General features: G+C 40.2%; 1 protein-coding gene and 1 long non-coding RNA gene across 3 annotated transcripts in view; one reads left to right on the top strand and one right to left on the bottom strand.

Annotated features, from left to right (window-relative positions):
- The window catches only part of LOC117028558 (uncharacterized), a 54,984-nt gene extending 44,892 nt beyond the window's left edge, over window positions 1–10,092 (top strand). For both annotated transcript variants that reach the window (XR_004424139.1, XR_004424140.1), the window contains exons 2-4: window positions 3,035–3,120; window positions 5,391–5,476; window positions 9,037–10,092. This is a non-coding gene — a long non-coding RNA (uncharacterized LOC117028558). The remainder of the gene's footprint in view (window positions 1–3,034; window positions 3,121–5,390; window positions 5,477–9,036) is intronic.
- Window positions 10,093–11,698: 1,606 nt separating this feature from the next.
- The window catches only part of HMGA2 (high mobility group AT-hook 2), a 135,460-nt gene continuing 126,882 nt past the window's right edge, over window positions 11,699–20,276 (bottom strand). Inside the window, exon 5 of the mRNA XM_033117304.1 lies at window positions 11,699–14,782. Coding sequence (XP_032973195.1) covers window positions 14,735–14,782 — 48 coding nt within the window. The 3' untranslated portion in view covers window positions 11,699–14,734. The remainder of the gene's footprint in view (window positions 14,783–20,276) is intronic.

The following is a 20,276-nucleotide window of genomic DNA, read 5'->3' as shown; positions in this document are numbered from 1 at the left end:
TACAACAAAAATACAATTTGAAATTTATTCAGTGAGAGTACACTTCCTCTGTCCCTGAATATAAGTTCTCAAAAATGTGATGATTTTTTTCTGTAAAGTAATAGAGAGTCTTGTTGTCACTTTAGTCCCCAAATCATCATCTCTGCTCAGTGTCCTGAGCAGAGAGATAGCAATCAGTGCCTCAATGTGCATTCAGGTGAGACTGCTCCTCCTTCCATGCTGATATCTCTATTGGCTGTGGCCAGCCTTGGTGACTGTAGGTGGCTCCTGGATCCTTGCCTCTTCTCTCCCAGCGTCTTTTTAATCTACTTCTTCTTTTATGCCTCCTGTCTTAGTGAACGGCTCCAGCTCACACCTGCCTAGGTCAGAGTGGGGAATTATCTGAACTCCTCTTTCCACTTCCACCCCCATTTCAAACACCAAGACTCATCAACTCTGCTTCCCCCCGTATCTCCAATTGGTCCCTTTGTCTCAGTGTCCACCGACACTGCCTCTGTCCGGGCCACCTTTATCTCTTGCTTGCATCATTGCAATTGTCTGTGAACTGATCCTCATTTCTGTTTTGCCCCTACTAAATTCTTTAGGCTGTAGCCAGTGAGTTTTCTAAAATATAAAGTTCATTACCTCATTCTCTGCTCAAGTCATTCAGTGGTTCTCTATAGATCATAGAATAAACTTCAAACATCCTAACTTTGCTTACATGGCCCTTCAGGATCTGGCTCCGTTTTAAAAAATTTCTCTCTAGTATCTTCTGTGATCATTTCCTAAAACAAATCTATACTCCAGCCATTCTTGCTGGTCTTAAAATATGCTATGCCCTTTCACATTGAAACATAGTGTATAGGACTTTATGTCTTTGAGACTGATGATATTTCTTGTGTTTACATATTTTAACTCCAAAAGAGTAGAATGATGGAGAAAAGATTATACACACATACATATCGTTGTATATACACACATATATACATACATGTATGCACATGTAATATATATTTGGGACAAATATATGGTAAAATGTAAGTATATATAATGGAAATTATAATAATTAATAAATGCTTTTAAAAATTGTATATGGGTATCTGATTACAAAAGGCAAGTCAGTCAATATATTAATTTCTTCTTTTTCCCGAGACCCCATCAGAATCATAGCAAGCGCATTTAAAAGGTGTAGATCCATGAGGACAAAAATAATGAGTTTGGAATCAATGGCAAATAAGACACTTCCACACATTTCTGGAATACAGATTTAGCAAATTTAGCAGAGCAGAAGGAGCTGCCTCTTTGACCTCACACAAAGGGAGATAGAGACAAAAGAAATCCGATTTGCCCAGAGGAATCCCGGAAAGACTTAGATTCTGGAATGCCAGGTAGAGTAGCGGATGGTATTTCGGCTTAGGGCTGAAAATAGGGAGATTATATGGGTCAGTTGACTGCCATCTGTTTCTTAAAAATAAGAGAATGTCAGCAGCCTGGTTTCTGTCCTCAAGGGCAGAGGTGACTTCCCAGGAGACCTCAAGAGTCTCAAAAAAAGACCTCCACATACCTGTTGTATGAAAAGTTAAAAAGATCAAATCAAAGAAAAATCTCCCAGAGAACAGAACAAAAACATAAAGACAGAAAAAAATACTTAAAATATTCAAACAGCCTAGAGGATTAAACCAGCAGGATCAACATATGACTAACAGGGATCCCAAAAGCTAGACTAGAAACAATGAAGGTGAAGAAATTATCAAAGAAACAACATAAGAACATTTCCCAAGATCAGAGTCTGTTAACAAATAATCAGCTTCTCAGTGAAGCATTTTCCGACCAACTCATTTAAACTGCAGCCCCACCACCCAGCACTCCGTGTCCTTCCTCGCTACTTTCTTTTTCTCCATTGAACTTACAACCCACCTGACATACTATGTATTTCACTTGCTTAATGTCTCTCTTCAGCGTTAGAATGAAAGGCCCGTAGGCAAGGAATTTCGTCCGTGTTGTTCAGAGTGGCATCCTCAGGGCCTAGGTTGTGCTTGGCACAGTAGGTGTTCAAAAATTATTGGTTGAGTGAACAAATAAATGAATGACGCGAGAGATCAAAATCCTTGTCTGCCATGGAAAGAAGTCAGTTCGTAATGCCTCAAATTGGTTCATCAATAAGAAGTTGCATAGGCCTGTAACTTAGAAATAGGAGGCAACCCCCTAAAGGAACAACTGAAAGACTTTCAGGTGCCTAGCTGCACCTGAGGAATAGAATGGACAAGTGGGAGTGGGAGGAGGTGAGCAAGTCACTGCTGTTTTCCATTGTAAGTTTTTGGGAACGATTTGTTTTTTTCACTGTGTGCCTGTCCTGGTTATTTATTTACTTTTTTTTTTTTTTTTTTTTTAAAGAGTGTGTATGTCTTAGAAAACATTTGGTATTTATTTACTGTAAACATGCCATATCAACAATAATGATAGCTAACATTTATTGAGCACTTATTATATGCCAGGCATTGTGCTAAGAGTTATATGGATTATTTCTGAATGTATTCCATATCTGTTGTGATTTTGCAAGGATTAAAAACATCTGGGTTTAACCTAAAACTAGAAAAAAAAAAGAACCCTCAATCCCAAAATATAAATATTTAGTAACCTAAATTCAATTGAATAAATTCTGCTTCTCAACCCTCATAACGGAGATATGAATTGGATATGGCTTCTCCTGTCCTTAAAATGCAAGGAAAAAAGCACCATACGGTAATTTTTCAAATAAGGTTTTTATTTACTAGGAAGTCCTCATACTGCAAAGGCACTTGTCAACAGGGTTTGTTGCAACAGGGACTGAAGAAAGTGAATGGAAAACTGTGTATAAGCTCTTTTGAAAACATCTGTCAGTGTCATCTGTTTGCTTTCCCACTATCCTTTCCATTTCACATTTTTCTTTCAGTCTGTTCATCTGAAGTGTCAGTGACCTTTGTTTCAGGAAATTTTTGAGATTTTCACAACATGAAATGGCTTCTGGTCATTTTGGGGTCTCTGCTCTGATCTGCTTCCTTCTGTCTGTGCCTAGGTTTTCTGCTACGTTGTCATCAGCCAGTTGATCAAGGACCCACAGAGACAGTCACCACTGCACATGATTCTTCAGTTTTTCCAAAGGTAAAATTTAAACATTGATATTTGTTTTAGCACAATTCTTTCGTTTAGATGCTCCTGGTGTTTAGACTGTGCTATGGATCTGTTGGGAGCAGCCTCTCCCCTCTCGTTTGTTTTTGCTTAGTAAACTCCTTCCCATGTCTCAGGCTTCAGCTTAGAGGTACCCCCTCCCTGGAGGGGCCTGTTTCAACAATGACGCCACCAAAATGGGCATCCTGCACCTGCTGCTGCTCCTGGAGTGTCCCTCAGACATTTTACTTCATACGCTGTATTGTTACTGCCACTTATTCTCAGTCTCCTGTGTTGGACCTTATGCTCTATGGGCACAGAGACGAAACTGTTTGCCTTGCTAGCTCCAGTACATGACACATGGCAGGTGCTCAATAAACACTTGTTGAATGAATAAATGAATGAAAACAACTGTCAATGGATACAGTTACACTTTGGATCAAACTTCCAGTTTGGTATGTGAGTATACACACATACCGAGTATGTGTGAAAATAACAACCAAAACAACTGCACAGCTGTGCTTAACAATTACTGAGTCAAAGGCTAATGAGTTAAAAAATATTGGCCTAAATCCAGAAGTTAAAGGAAAAAGAGATAGAGAGAAGGCCATGCATATTTCCTGTGTTCCATAGGAAACGAATATTTCCTAAGCTCTTTTCCTCCAGCAATTTGCTAAGTAAATTGAAAATGCACCATATAATTTTATAGCCCCATGAAAGAAGAAAATAAAATGCTTTCAAAATGGTTTGTGCTACATGCTGTAACCTAGCCTTTTATTTATGGCTTGACAAATAGGTGAAGGAAAGTTGTTATATTTTCCTCTTTCTTCAGAGCCTTTGAATAATAGTTAACAAAGACCACATTGAAAGCTTAATTTGCCTTATCACTCATGAGATCAGGTTCTGGATTATGTAAAGCAAAATGTTTTCAATGCATCCCCCTCCCTTACCTGTGTTCCCAATACTCTAGAAGCGTCATAGTTACTTCATGCTTTTCCAATTGCTCTTCACTGGACCAGAGCTAAGGGGCCCTTCATGCTCTCACAAATGATATGAAAATGCTGAAAGAAGTTTAAAGGTAGTTTGAAAATTTAAATCTAAGGCTAGTTGAAAGATGATTGTTTAAGGAGGTGTGGTCCTTCTGTGATGATGGGGAAGTTAGAAAAGATTGCATTTTTTAGTTCAAGTTATGTGACAGGCCAAGGAATAACATATCATACAGACAAAAATTGCTTGAAACTACCTCATGGAACTACAAATGGCTAGTAAGAAGAAACAGAATTATTCTACTTTGATGGCTTATGTGTTTTATATGCAAAGTTAGATTTTCAGTTTATGTAACTCTGAGGGAAAATAGATAAATCAGGATGCTATTAATAATTGTGGGAGAATTTTCATTGACATATAAGATTAAACTCTGGCTCAATGTCTATTTTTATATGGTAGTTGTTTCCTTAGTAAGAAAAGTACTTCTTTTAAATAGAATGTGTCTTTTGTTCTAATGGTGTTCCAGAGACATATTTAGTTAAAAGTTGAAATAGTTTTGGTCACAAATCTTTATGATGTTATCCATTATGACCAGAATAATAGCCACATTTTCTTTCAATTATCCATGTGCGATAATATGTGCTATCTCATTTACTTCCTTACTAGCTGTACGTTGTGTACTAGTCCGGCTAGAATTATAAATGTTATTATTCCTTATACTTAATTATGAAAGACTGTATTTTTATATTATCTTAAATTTAAGAAAAGACACATCTCCCACATATATTTAATGTAAGGTTTTATATATATATATACATATATATATATATCCATATACATGCACAAATATATGGAGCTAGAGAGAGATATAGATACAGCTGTAGGTGTAGATATAGATATAGATGATATAGATATCTGCAGTGACTGAAATAGACAAGCCTTCTCATGAAACTCCACTGCTGAGTATAAGGTTGCTATTTTGCTATTTGTTAGTTTCAAACTCCAGTAAGTTCTATCAGCAGTTCAAGGAAGTTCCTTGTTTCTTTAACCTGAAAATATAATAGGAAGCTGTGCATATGTGAGATATGGATGAGCCAGGAAAGGTTCCCCCCATCCAGTACGGTTTCCTTTCCAGGCCCTCATTCCGAATTCTCACCACTTGGAAATAATTCCTTTGTGTTCAGGCTTTCTGGACATGTCAGTGTCACAGAATCCTAGAAGTTTAAAGCTAAGAGGAATATTAAACATCTCATTCAATCACCGTCCTCCGCCTGTAGGTAAGGAAAATGAACCTCAGAGCTTCGTCCAAGGTCTCACGCTCAGAGAGTTATAGAACCAAAACTAGAAGCGAGGCCTTCTGAAGGTCAGTTCTGCCGTCTTTCACTATGTTCATTCATTTATTCACTCGTTATGGAATAGTCAGGATACTTTTGGGGGAAAGTGAGAAAAACCCAACTCTGACACACTTCAAGAAGAGAACACACTTCATTAGCCTTCAGGCACAATTAGGATCCAGTGGCTCAAATAATGTCTTCAACACTTGCTCCGTCTCCAGTCTTGTCTCTGCTTTCCTCTGTCCTAGCTTCATTCTCATCCCATTCTGTGGCAACAGGCCTTCCTCCTCACCACCTTTCCCTCAGAAGTCACAGTAATGCATCCTACTAGTTTCAATTCTACCAGAGTGCGGAAGGCTCCCTTTGCTAGTTAGTCCCATTAAAGGGCTGACATTAAATCTCCTGGGTTTGCCTTGGGTGATGTGCCTGTGCTTAAACCCATCAGAGGATCAGGCCTAACAAATCAGAGGATCAGACATGGCCTAAGTCACATACCCTCCTCTGCCACCAGTGAGTGGATGGTAGCTCCAGCTGAATCTCATGGGCTGAGAGTGAAGGAGAGGAATTTCCTTATTTAAAAAAAAAAAAAAAAAATTGAAAATGGAGCACTGTTACCAGAGGCAGGTAAAATAGATGCTGAGCCATTTAAAAGAGCCACTGTCTGCTTCCAGCACATACTGTATCTGGGACACTGTGCTGTTTGTCTGTGTAGCCTCTATTGTTCATTCATTTGTTTAGCAGATTTTTTTTTTCTTTTTTCAAAATGAACATGCTGGCCGCAAGCCGAACCTACAGAAACGGGGTAGAGGAGAGATTCTGGTGGATGTATTGAGGGAGTGATGGGTTAGCGACAGGGAGTGCTTTGGACTATAGAGCCCTGGATAGCAGAGGGAAAGTCAACCCTAAGTGAAGGTCAGTGGGCTGTCAGAAGATGAGAGCGATCTAGAGAAGAGGCCACATGAGAGTCTGCCAGAAACACTTTATCTGCTCAGCCCAGGGAAGACTGGTCATTCATTCATTTACTGCAGCACTTTTGGAAGGGCCACTATGGCCAGCTACTGTGCCAAGTGCTAGGAGTCCAAAGGTGGCAAGACAGGTCTTCCCTCGCCTTCACAGGAGAGGTGGAGGGGGCCACATTACACAAAGGTGAATGACAACTGCAGTAATTGCTACCAGCGAGAAGTCCAGTCTGTCACAAGAGAATATGCATTAGAGAACTTGTGTGGTGGTGAAGATGCGGCAGTGAGAAAGGCAGAGAGGGTCCCTTAGAGAGTGGGGCATTTAAAAGGAGATGCGAAGAACGAGGAGGAGTTTTGCTAGTGGGGAAGAGGGGCCAGGAGAAGGGAAAGAATTCCAGGTGGAGGGTATTAGAGCCTGGGGGAAAGTGCTCAAGGCTGCAGACAAGAGAATGGTGCATTCTAAGCCATCCTAGGAAGGCAGGCCAGTGAGGTGGGAAGGAACAGAGTGAGGAAGGCCTGGGAGAGTCATGCTGGAGAAAGAAGCAGGAGCCAGGCTTTGCCATGTGATTCGGGCCATAGGAGAGCATTAGATTTGTGATTTGAGAAAAATCATTCTTGCTGTGGGTAGAGAAAGAATTGGAATGGGACTACACAGACAGTGTAGAACAGGTGATAGTGGCTTGGATTATCGTAGCGGCAACAGAGATGGAGAGAAAGCAGCCACATTCAAAAGGTATTTGAATTTCTTAGTGTTGTAAAGATGACTTCTGCAATAGTTGGACAGGCAGTATAACAGACCTGTGGATTTGTGGAAGTTTCACATTTTCATTAGCTGGTTGAATTGTAGGTTTTATTTTCCATGACAGTATTAAATAGGCTGGGGATTAGGCTGAACATAATTTTTTTATAGCCAAGGGTCTCCCATTGTAATAAATAATGACCATATATCAGCCTGCCGAGTGCTTGATTTAAGAGTACAAGGCCATAGGGAACTTTGCTGAGCCTACAGATTTGGTGACTGAACTAAAGATAAAGAAATGAGACTTTAAACTCTGGTGGCCCTGTAGAATGTTCTGGGTCCTACCACCAGCTTGCTTGCTGTAGTTTTGCTAATCCCTTAAATCTGTTACAGCTCATATTCTTCTGAAATATATTGTTGGGTTGATAAATGGGACGAACAGCCAGGTTCAGATGCTCTGCATTGTGAAGAATTCCAATTGATGGGGGACAAAGTCCCTGAGGCTGAATGTGCTGTTATTACTGGGGTCCCCTGAAAAACCAACTTTGCACAATTAAATTTGAGCCTGGGAAGCTAGAATTAAATATGCCCGGGATGTACACCCAAGAGAAGGTTTATACTGCACAGCAATTGCACAGGATACTCTACAGATGTGCATTAGTCCAGAGGTAAGAGAGTGGAACTAGAGGCGGGGAACCTGAGATTACATTATGGCTCTACCATTTACCAGCTCTGTCTCCCCATGCCAGTCACTTACACTCTCTGAGCTTCAGTTAATGCACCTGTAAAGTAAATATAATAATAATAATAATAATACCTGCTATATCACCCAGCACGGCACTGAAGATAGAAAGAAATGAAATTTGTGAATGTGCTTTGTAAGCAAAAATGAGAATGCAGTAAGAACTGTCATTATTTACTCCAGACAAGATAGGCTAAATTGTGCCAAAGTAAGAAACAACATCTCAGTGTTTTAAAACAAGGTTTCTTTTTTGCCCCGTGAAGTCCACTGCCGTCTGGGCAACTCTCAGGGTATTTGCCTTCTATTTGTGTTGATTATAAAATATGTGGCATTATGGAGGCTTTCTCACACTGACCTCACTTTACTTTCTGGTTATGTGGTGAGCCCTGCTGGCGGTGCCACGGTAACTCTCACTGCTGTCTTTTCTCCTCTCCTGGGTCCATTTTCCCTTCGGCAAGCATACTTGGGAGTTGTCACTGGGACATCACCCATTTCATGTTTCACACGGGGCTGGCCCTTCCCCCACCCCTTACAGAGGTCCCCCATTCTTGACTGTCTCTGGGGATATATATATGACCCACATCTGACTAGTGTTTTCCTTCCTCTGGCCAGAATCACTGGTGGAATGAGTGGGCCGTGATCTAGGCTGGCCCAACAATATTGAACCCTCAGGTTTTGTTGGAAATATTGAAGAAAAAGTATCTTTTCACAGAGGTTTCGAGGCCAAGAGGCTGAATGTCTAGGACTTCCACTAGTTACCTTGCCACCACTAGAGGGGAAGCTATCAGAGATTGACCTTAAGAAATAGAAAAGCAGAACTGAGGACAATACAATGTCAGGCTCCTGGACACATTCTTTGGGTTTCAAATCATGCCTGAAGATCCAGCATCCTGGATTTCTTGGCTATGTCAGCTAATGAGTATGGGGGTTTTTTTGTTTTTCGGAGTAAGCAATGTCTTACTGTGGCTGAAGCAGCCCTGGCTGATACAGCCATTCATCGCCAATAAACGTGTCGCCAGCCTGGTGAAGGACGTGCCAGTGCAGGTGAAGACAGGCATGCAGCCCCTCATCCCACCCCAATTCCGATCCGTCATCAAGGAACATCAAAGATTAAGCAATCATCTTGTTTACTCTCCTTTTCACCTCTAGTATTGTACTCCGTGGTCCGTTATTCTTCGTCCCAGGAGACTAACATCTGCAAGTTACCAAAGAGAAACCGAAGGGGATATAAGATTGAGTGGAAGAGGACTGGGAAAAAGAGAACAACGAGGCGGCCTAAGGCTTACTGATAAGATGAGGTGCAAAAACCAGCTGCAGAAGTGCATTTAGTGCCGCTACATTAGGTGGATGGACTCTAGGTGGAGGCGGGAACCTGCAGGATAACAGGAGTCAGGTGCGGAGCCAGCAGGAGAAAGACGACCAAGCAGCTCCATAGTCCAACACTGTGGTCCTTCCAACCAAGGCCAAAGTCAGGAGCCTAGAGCAACCAGGGCTGAGGGCTGGACTGAATGGCAGAAAGTGAATGTCTCCACAAGCAAATAAAGCTGTGTGGCATCAGGGACCCCTACACTGTCACTGTAATGGAAGCAATTTGCATTTAGCTGATTTTTCAGGGGTAACTCCCTTTAGTAACCAAATCCACTGGGATCAAACACTGCAAACCATAATGGAAAAAGGAATCTATGCACATATTAATGATTTTCATGCATGGAATGTACAATCAAAACGGGGTTTGAAACCCTCATACCTTTGACCATGATCTGTGAAGATCCCTGTGTGACAAAGATCAAAAAATGACAGAAACTAGAAGAAAAAGTTATTTTAAGCCCACCCTGCAGCCAGAGGCAGGATAACAGAAATAATCACTAACACTATATAGCACCTTCATATACCAAGGGCTTTTAAGCATTTCACATGTATTGATATATTTAATCTTCACAACACTTTTAGGTAGATGCAGCTATTATTTCTATTTAAAAATGAAAAAAAATCCATCTCAGAAAGGTTCTATGACTTGCCCAAGGTCCTCAGCTAGTTAGTGGCAGAGCCAGGATTCAAACCCAGGCAGTCTGCTTTGAGGCCACACCTTTCGCCACCCCATCATATGGTACAATGGGATGTCTTGTCCGGTGTGCCTAGACAGTGCAGAGTACCGGCTCAAGGATGACCTTACCCAATTCTAACAGGTGCACTCGTTCAATAAAAAGTCATGTAAGTAAAACTTGGTAAGAAGTGCCTTCATTCTGCCCTCTTCTCCACTCTTGGGCTTCTTTTTGTTTCACTTCTCTGAAGTTGCATTCACTCATCTGTAGTCTGAGCCAGCGTCATGTCTCGCTGACTGGAACGTTCCTGTTTAGTTCTGTTTCTTACGGCCCATGCTCCTCAGCCACTTCCCATTCCTGAATTCACCGGAGTCGAGTACCCTAGCCCTGCTGAAAAGCAGCCCCCATCCCCTCAGAGAAATGCTGCCTTGGCAGAGACGCATTGTCCGTGCAGGACACCTCGGGGCCGGTGATGCGGAAGTCTTTTTGTGAGGGTCTGCATTTCATCCCTGCTATTGGCAGAATTCAGGACGCCTCCAACCTCGTTCAGGGTAACTCAGTAAGGTTATATTCACACAGCTCTCCATCGGGTCCAGCTCCCTTATGAGAAGTTTTGGCTCTCTGTGGGCATGGATGAAGTCTCATTGACCTTTACTGCCCCAAACAATATTCTGTACATCATAGAGGCCCCACCGTGATTTGAACTTAAGTTTAAAGCTAAAAGATTCCTTCACATAATAATTTCATCAGTGCACTGCTTATTGTGTGAAAGCAATAGTTTAATTTTTCTAAAATCAAAAAGAAAAACGAATTCAGAGATCATTTAGTGTCAACTCCAAAATATGGTAAAAATTTTATCTTAGTCATCAACTTACCCTCTTGTGGACATAACATATCCTTTTTGATTCTTTCTTTTTCAAGCCAAAGGTTCTCTCTTGGTTTGTTTATTTTCAGGAAGTAATTTCTTCTTATGTGCTTTTCTATATTAATAAAAATGAACAGACCGAATATGGGTTATATTAAATACATCTGGCCTGTCTCCCTCTTGGTAGGCTGAACTAATGATCCACCCCAGCAGGAAATGGCTTTCCCTCCTCTGAATTCTTGAAACTTGTTGCCTAAACAATTTACTTCATTCTTTTCGCAGGCTGCCTGTATTTCTCTACTCGCATAATTTTCTCCAAGGAGGTAATCTTTTGAAGGGCCTCTTGGTCTGGGGCTTAACACAAGGTAGGCACTCACAAAATATAGGCTGTGAAAATAAATGAAGAAGTGAAATAATAAACGGGACAATAAGTTTCCAGACAAAAAATGTCTTAATATGGGCAAGTCCTTCCTAAGAAGCTAAATGAAGAAGAGTTTTAGTGACAACAGTGGCAGCACAAACCAGAACATTATAGTTTTTTTAAAAAAAATATTATTAATAATCAACAATTGAGGTGGAAAGATGCTCTTGAACTTGGTGGAATTCTGATTCTGCTTATGCTGTTTATAAAAGACTCCTGCTTAGTAGAAATGTTGTGCTTTTCATTTCTTATTTTTTTCACCAAACTTTTGGATCTCCCTGCAAGTGTTACTTGAAAGATAACGGGTAAACGAGTTACTTCCCTTACAAACTTTATCAATACGAACCTTAAGTAGAAATTCTCTAGTTTTAAACTACAGACTGTTCATCCTTTGTATTTCTTCTAGGTTGGCTTTGTGGAATTAAATGTCAGACCCTGAAAGGTGAATTTATGGCAGTTGATTTAATACGTATGATACTTTAAAGCTTTTATGACAGTGAGTGTAAAGATCTGGGCACACAATGTGTGGGGGGTGAGACAAAATGATGTGTGAATATTTGTCTCCTTGACCTGTTTTGACCAAACATTATTATTGAACGGAGTTATGACAAAGAGGAGGAATCAAAACACATGGGGATCACAGAGGCTGTTATGTTTATTGTGCAGAACAGACAGTGATAATCCACTAGAGGAATATTTTCCACAAGCAAGCGATTCAAAGTACAATCATAGACAGCAACTCTACATGAAGAACAAAGAATAAAGTTAGAAGACACTCAAAGGAACAGGGAGAAAGTCAACTGCAGTTAAACGTCTTGATACTTTCTTTTCTCCTGCAAACATGCAGAAATGGTAAAAGTTAAATGTCCAGTCTTACTTAGCCGAGACCAACAACAGCAAAGAACAGTCTTATAAAATTTATCTCCCACAAAAATAAACTATATATATAAAAATTTTATGATGTTCTTACTGTTCCATTGGCCACAAGCTTTTTTTTTTCAGTATGAAAAATGAGGTATACTGGGGCTTAAGAGGTAGTAGTGTGTTTTGATTGTACAACGTAGAGGAAATAAAAGAGTAACTTCATCAGAGATGGAAATCGCTTGGTGCTCCAAGTTTGGCCAACACGAGCAACTGTGTCAGTTTTAGAGGCTGGCCAATGAGGTTTCAAAAAGGCCCAACCAAAGATATGGAATGGGACTTGAATTTTTATTAGCCACTGTGTATTTGCTTACTTAACGCATAGTTAACAGTAATGTTGAGTTTTAATTCTCTCCATAGCTCCTTTGGTGATTCGCAACAGTGAGCGATTTGCCAGTCTCAGAGAGGGATGTGGCCTTGGAAGCTACCTCCCTGAAGTGGCTGGAAGAGAGAGATGGTTTTGAGTTTCATTTGGCTTCAGAATGAAAAGCCACACTGACACAGCCCTCATGAGAAACTACCTCCTGGCCCAGTTGATAATAATACCATGTTAAAAAGTCAGCACACTCACTAGGAGAGAAAGGAATAAACACTCTACATAAGAAGCGCTTGAGACATATTACAAAAATCACATTTGTGTAAAATACATGAAAATCTTTGTCAAGCATTTTCTCATATTCAACTAATCTTAAAAACACATATTTCTGATTGCATCGTGCAAAAGCTGAGCTTGTTGCATCTCACCTACAAAGCTTCAAGTTTCTTTGAAGGTTGGCTTTAATTTATTTATTTGTAAAAGTAGGTAAAAATGTGTTCCTTTTCTAGCAAACATCTTTTACAAAAATAGTTTTGAGTAGGGGTAGCTGCAGTTTGAACTATTTCAAACGTTGACAAAAATGAATGCTGCAAGTAACAAGTTCATTCCTTTTGAAGTCTGGAGGTAGGTCTTTGCAAGTCAATTAGTCCATTCCTTAAACAATTCATCTGAGGTACAGACTTGGAGGGTAATATTTAAAAATTACAGTCAAATTTTGTGTGATATGTAGTGCGATTGAGAAAAATGACCCTTAAGAACCTAGGAGCGACTTGGTTAAAAAAATATTCAAGTTAATGTAGAAATCTAGCAGAGAAGCTGAAACAAGTATTTGTAAAATTTTAATTAAAAAAAAACATAGAAAAAATACATAGCCATGCTGAAACACAGTAAGGAGACTGCTTCTTTAACTGTAATTAAGTGTACAAAAAGACCGCAGATGATTCGTATCACCTACCCATTAAGTATTTTTCTTGCATTGCTTGTGTATAGCAGCATGTAATAAGTACTAGACTGTAAATTAATTGTAACATTCAGAGGTAGTATTGAGTAGTGGGGATATATTGCATCTCTGGCTAAAAGTGCAGTTTGAATGAAGAGATGGTGAACTGAAGCCAAAGTAAAGAACCTCAGTCAGCCATCCTATGTCAAAACGTATTACTTGAAGTAACACATAAGCTTAATTTGAGGTAAGTGGTATTTAGGTCTTTCACGGAAACTGATACACAATGGAGAGAGAAAGAGAGAGACAGAGAGAGAGAGAGGGAGAGAGAGAGAGGAGGTACTGCTTTTTTTTTGTCTTGTAAATTGTAGCATAACTATAGCAAGAGAAATTTAGATTTCGCTCCTCCTACCTCATAATTCAGGTGAATTCATCATGCATTATTCTTGTACCTTTTCATTAAATTACAAAGAAAATAATTTTACTTGTCTAGGTTCCTTAAATGCTCTGAGGCTGACAAGTGCGATTTATTGCTAAATGGCATTTGGCTCTGTAGGAAGTAGATTCTACTCGGATGAGTGTTTTCCTGAAAACGAGTGGACGAGTAAATTTATTACTTCTACTGATCTGTGTGATATTCATAAATATAGGAGTTGGCAACACTTGTTTGCTTACTTCCCTTTCTGAAAAGTGAACATAACCTGTTAGCTGAATGAAAGGATACATCAGCATTTCGTCTCGTTTAGAAATAAGAGTTAAAAAAAAAAATCATCAAGTAAGTGTCTACAAGATTATACGAAAAAGAGAGAAGTAGTATCTAGTCCTATCTTTGGTGTTCTAAACAGAAGCTTCACTACAGCGCGCGGGTTGGGTGGTGTTTGAGGCGTACACAGTGTCACACACTGCGCCTTTTCAAAGTGAATGCCCAACGTCACAAATGTGACACGTTTCTTGTTTGTATGCAGTGCAGTGATTGACTAAACCTGATTTCAGAGTTTTTCTCACCCACCCACTCTTGCTTATCAGATCAACAAACTATTAGTAGGTTAAGAAAAAAGAAAACAGTAATTTAAAGTTGCATTGTTAAACTGTGTCCCCTGTGTTTACAGCAGTTTTTCACTAAACCTGGGACTGTGAAGGGATTACAAAGAAGGTGATTAATATAGTCCTTTTAAAGGTTATGTGATTTCTCCCCCCCAACCCCCCCCTCCCCCGCCCGCCCCACCCCATCCCAGATGAAAGTGGAAAGACCATGGCAACAGAGAGTAAGTGGTCACTGCAGTGTCTTCTCCCTTCAAAAGATCCAACTGCTGCTGAGGTAGAAATCAAATGTTGGCGCCTCCTAATCCTCTTCCGCAGACTCTTGTGAAGATGTCTCTTCAGTCTCCTCCTGGAACACACAAAGGGCACGACCATTAGCCTGTGTGGGCTGTTCTTACAAACAGTTCAGAGGTGACCTGTTTCCACAGCACGTTATGCTTGCTTCCAAAGAGGATGCGGATGATTGGCAAGCCCCTCATTTCCAAGACGTCTCCAACTGTAATTGAGGAATCAAGGTGTTGTGTTTTCCCAGAGCAGTCATTAGCCACTGTTGACTTAAGGCTTGACATCATGGCGGCTGGTCAGCAAATTCAATTGTTTGCAGTCCAGAGAATGTCAGGCCACTCTTAACAACTACTTAGAGTAAAAAAGAAATGGTTAAATTTTTTCCGACAGCATGCTAGCAGTCATCAGTTTTAAAAACCAGCATACAAGTAAGAAAAAGAAGTTAAGGAGCTCCTTTCCGAAGGCGTAAATAAATGCGTTTTCCAGATATTTGGTAAGAATAGCTGATACTTTTACGCTACTTACGAGATGCTTTTAGGGACTCTGTGTTATTATTCTCATTTTACAGACGAGAACATCAAGGCGCAGCAAGTACTATACCCAAAGTTACAGGGCGAGTAGGGTCAGGGGTCTGAGCCAAGACAGGCGCCAGAACCTGTGTGTGTGTGACTATGACGCGGCTGCCACCAGGCAGAGGCGTGAGGTCAGAAGTGAGCCTGAGAGGGCTGCAAGAGCTGACTGCTACTTTCCTCTCCAAATCCATTTCCTGGTTCTTGTATTTATTAAAGCACATTTTAAGACTATGACCAAAGTTTGGCATAACTGCTCAATCTCCATGTTCATTCCACATCGACCAAAAATTTAATACTGGGCTCGCCAAGCAGAGAAAATCTAATATATATGTTTTTGCAGGGCCTCCTCTTCATATAAATCTAATTCCTCCTCTTTTCCTTTTTCTGATTCCTTGTGGTTCTGGAGTTTGTTGGAGTTTCTGCAGGCTGGCTTGAGCTGCACAGTTCTCTTTCCTTTTCCTTATTTTACAAATGTGTAGTACCTTTCAGGACATGGGTGGTAAAGCGGAGACAATAAACATTTCTGATAAAAGCGTCCTTAGTGAGAAGATGATTTTTATCAAATGCTGCACATTGTCTCACAAGACGGCATGTGAGAAAGATCTGGGAGAAGAGGTAAACATTTACACCGGCAGCAAACTGAGCCCCTTTAAGAATGGCCAGCTTAAAACAGCTTATAGCAGTCTTCATACTTTAATAGATTTGATTTTCCACATGGCTTCATTTTGTCTGGGTGGCTAACTGACACAATTTATACCTCTCTTCCTTTCCCAGGTCACTACAGTACACCATTCAGTAACGCATGCCTTAAAGCTTGTCTGCATTATATGACCAAACTTCCATTCATTAGTGTTTGAAACACTTCAGCTGTGAAGGAGGTCCTAAATGCTACCATGTGTGACGCTTTTGCGTAAAAGCAGCAAACGGGAGGAAAAAGGCCCACATGAACGGGTACTCACACACTCACATCATCTCTCTGTCTCTGTCTCTCTCTGTCTCTCTTTCTCTCTCTCTCTCTCTGTCTCTCTGTCTCTCTGTTTCTCTGTCTCTCTGTCTCTCTCTATCCTGTTCTTTAATCACAGGCCACTGCTTACTGCCAACCCTTTACACAAGGTTTCAAACATTCTCTTCCCCCAAAGACGAAGAGAGCTGTAAATCCTGGGAATAAACACACATACAAATGAATGGATTACAGCTTAAAAAATATAACCACAGCAGCATCAAGTCATGAGATTTCACACCGGTTTTGTTTAGTCTGCTTTGGGTTATGTGGGAAATGTGGAACGTATGAAGCTACCTCCACTCTACTCCCAACCCCCAAACTTCAGCCTTCACATATTTAAGCAGCAGGTTTATACCTCTTGATAGGCAACAGGCCATGACCCTGAGATTCTCTATGGAGTCCTGGCCACAAAGAAGGATGTAGCATGATCAAAGCCACGGAGAGACGAAATAGAGACAAGCCAAGGTTCAGCTGCCCCATGACCTTGTCTTTTCACTTAATATTTAAATTCCAGAAAGTCAGTAAGCTGTTCAGCAGATACACTCTTCATCCATCCCCAAATGACTCATTTCTCATTACAACATGAGGTGTGGACTTTGGTTACTACTCTGAAACAGACCTCAGCATAAAATCCGGCAGGTATATTTTATTCCTTCTTCTCCTGGTTAAAAAATTAATAGAACTCAGTTAAGCTGGAAACCCTCCTGGATGTAGCTATAATTATTCCACTTCTAACTGCTCGATTTTTCTGTACTATCTGGAAACCAAAGTACTTACAAATCCGGAAGGAAATAGAATTTTCAGGCCATGAACTTACAGAGACCTTGTAGTAAATGAAATGTGATCAGCTTTTCAAAACATCCCCAGAAACTTTGCTTGATTTGAGCTCTCGAAGCTCCTGATATGTAAGTGGTTTATTCAAATCCCTTAAATACAACTCAGCTGAAAATGATGGTTCCTCATAGTTTCCTTTACTTAACAGTTCTTAATACAACACGAACAATTGTTTTATTTAGTTAGTTTTTAAATATTTAAATTTTAGTTATAGTCAATGATTGTGATTTTTAAAAAAGAATTATATCCTAATATAGCTAACATACAATATTATATTAGTTTCGGGTGTACACCATAGTTATTCAACATTTATAAACCTAAAGAAGTGGTGGTCCATCTGACACCATACCACGCTATCACAGTATTATTGACTATATATTCCCTATGCTGTCTATTACATCCCCATGACTTATTTGTTTTACACCTGGAAGTTTGAACCTCTTATTCCCCCTTCACCTTTTTGCCCCCTTTTAAAATTTTTCAACTACAGATGACATTCAATATTATTTTATATTCATTTCAGGTGTACAGCATAGTGGTTAGACATTTGCATAATTTAAGTGATCTCCCCGACTAGTCTAGTACCCACCTGGCACTATACATAGTTATTACCATATCATTGACTACATTCCCTATGCTTTACTTTACATCCCCATGACTATTTTGTAAGTACCAATTTGTACTTAATCCCTTCACCTTTTACACCCTGTTCGCATGTATCAACCCAACAAATCAAGTACCCATCTGATATCATGCATAGATATTACATACAATACTATTGACAATATTACTTATGTTATACTCTACATCCCCATGACTACTGTGTAACAACCAATTTGTACGTCTTAATCCCTTCCCCTTTTTCACTCACCCTCAAACCCCCCCTCCCATCTGGCAACTATCAAAATGTTCTCTGTATCTATGAGTTTGTTTCTGTTTCGTGTGTTTATTTTGTTCTTTAGATTCCACTTATAAGTGAAATCATATGACATTTGTCTTTCTCTGTCTGACTTAGTACACTCAGCACAGTACCTTCTAGGTCCATCCATTTTGTTGCAGATGGCAAACATTCATTCCTTTTTATGGCTGAGTAATAGTCTGTTGTATATATGTACCACCTCTTCTTTATCCATTCATCCATTCAGGGACACCCAGGTAGCCTTCATAGCTTGGCCATTGTAAATAATGCTTCAATAAACATATAGATGCACACGTCCCCTCGAAGTAGCATTTTGGGTTTCTCTTCGGATAAATAACCAGAAGTGGGTTTACTGGGTCCTTCTTTGTCTCTTGTGGCCTTTGTTTTAAAGTCTATTTTGTCTGGTATAAGAATTGTTACCTCAGCTTTTTTGTTTGTTTCCATTTTCATGAAATATCTTTTTCCATGCCTTTACTCTCAGGCTGTGTGTGTCTTTCAATCTGAATTCTCTTGTAGGCAGCTTATATATGGGTCTTATTTTTTTTATTCATTCAGCCACCCTATAGCTTTTGATTGAAGCATTTAATCCATCTACATTGAAAGTAACTGTTGATAGATATATAGTTATTGCCATTTTATTATTCATATCATTTATTTATTTATTTATTTATTTTTCATCTTAAAGAAATCCCTTTAAGATTCCTTGTAATGTTGGTTTGGTGATGATGAACTCCTTTAGCTTTTTCTTGTCTGGGAAGCTCTTTATCTCTCCTTTGATTCTAAATAATAACTCTGCTGGGTAGAGTAGACTTGGCTGTAGTTCCTTGCTTTTCATCACTTTGAAAATTTCCTGCCAATCCCTTCTGGCCTGTGAAGCTTCTGTTGAGAAATCAGCTGATAGTCTTATGGAAACCTCGTTGTAGATAACTGACTACTTTTCTCTTGCTGCTTTTAAGAGTCTTTGTCTTTAACTTTTGGCATTTTAATTATGGTGTGTCTTGGTGTGGGCCTCTTTGGGTTCATCTTGCTTGAGACTCTGCACTTCCTGGGCTTGTATGTCTATTTCCTTCACCAGGTTAGGAAAGTTTTCTGTCATTATTTCGTCAAATAGGTTTTCAATTCCTTGCTCTCTCTCTTCTCATTCTGGTACCCCTATGATGAGAATGTTGGTATGCTTCATGTTTTCCCAGAGGCCCCTTAAACTGCCCTCATTTTTTTTTTTTAAGATTCTTTTTTCTGGGCCGGCCTGGTGGCTCAGGCGGTTAGAGCTCCATGCTCCTAACTCCAAAGGCTGCCGGTTCGATTCCCACATGGGCCAGTGGGCTCTCAACCACAAGGTTGCTGGTTCAATTCCTTGAGTTCTACAAGGGATGGTGGGCAGCGCCCCCTGCAACTAAGATTGAACACGGCACCTTGAGCTGAGCTGCCGCTGAGCTCCCAGATGGCTCAGTTGGTTGGAGCGGGTCCTCTCAACCACAAGGTTGCTGGTTCGACTCCCACAAGGGATGGTGGGCTGCGGCCCCTGCAACTAGCAACGGCAACTGGACCTGGAGCTGAGCTGCGCCCTCCACAATTAGGACAACTTGACTTGGAAAAAGTCCTGGAAATACAAACTGTTCCCCGATAAAGTCCTGTACCCCTAATCCCCTATAAAATTCTTTAAAAAAAAAAAAAAAAAAAAAAAAAAGATTCTTTTTTCTTCATGCTATTCTGTTTGGGTATTTTCTGCTACTTTATCTTCTAAATCGCTGATGCGATCATCTACTTCCTCTAATCTATTTATTCCCTGTAATGTATTCTTCATTTCAGTTATTGTATTCTTTATTTCTGACTGGTTCTTTTTCATATTGTCTATCTTCATGTTTATGTTTCCTATCTCATTGTTGAAGTTCTCTCTGAGATCACTGAGCATCCTTATATATAGCGTTTTGAACTCTTCTTCTGGTAGATTGTCTCCATTTTGTTTAATTCTTTTTCTGGAGCTTTGTTCTGTTTTTTTACTTGGAACATGTTTCTTTGTCTCCCCATTTTGGCTGACTCCCTGTGTTTCTTTCTATGTATTAGGTAGGGCTGCTGTGTCACCCAATCTTAGTAGAGTGGCCTTATGTAGTAGGTGTCCTGTGGGGCCCAGAGCGCAGTCTCCCTAGTGACCAGAGCCAGGCACTCCAGGTATGTCCCATGTGTGGGTTATGTGTGCCCTCCTGCTGCAGTTGTGCCTTGGTTGCTGTGT

The sequence above is a fragment of the Rhinolophus ferrumequinum genome, chromosome 10 (assembly GCF_004115265.2).
Source record: "Rhinolophus ferrumequinum isolate MPI-CBG mRhiFer1 chromosome 10, mRhiFer1_v1.p, whole genome shotgun sequence".
Taxonomy (NCBI): Eukaryota; Metazoa; Chordata; class Mammalia; order Chiroptera; family Rhinolophidae; genus Rhinolophus; species Rhinolophus ferrumequinum.
Note: the sequence above shows the minus strand (reverse complement) of the source record. Positions and strands in the feature narration are given on the sequence as shown.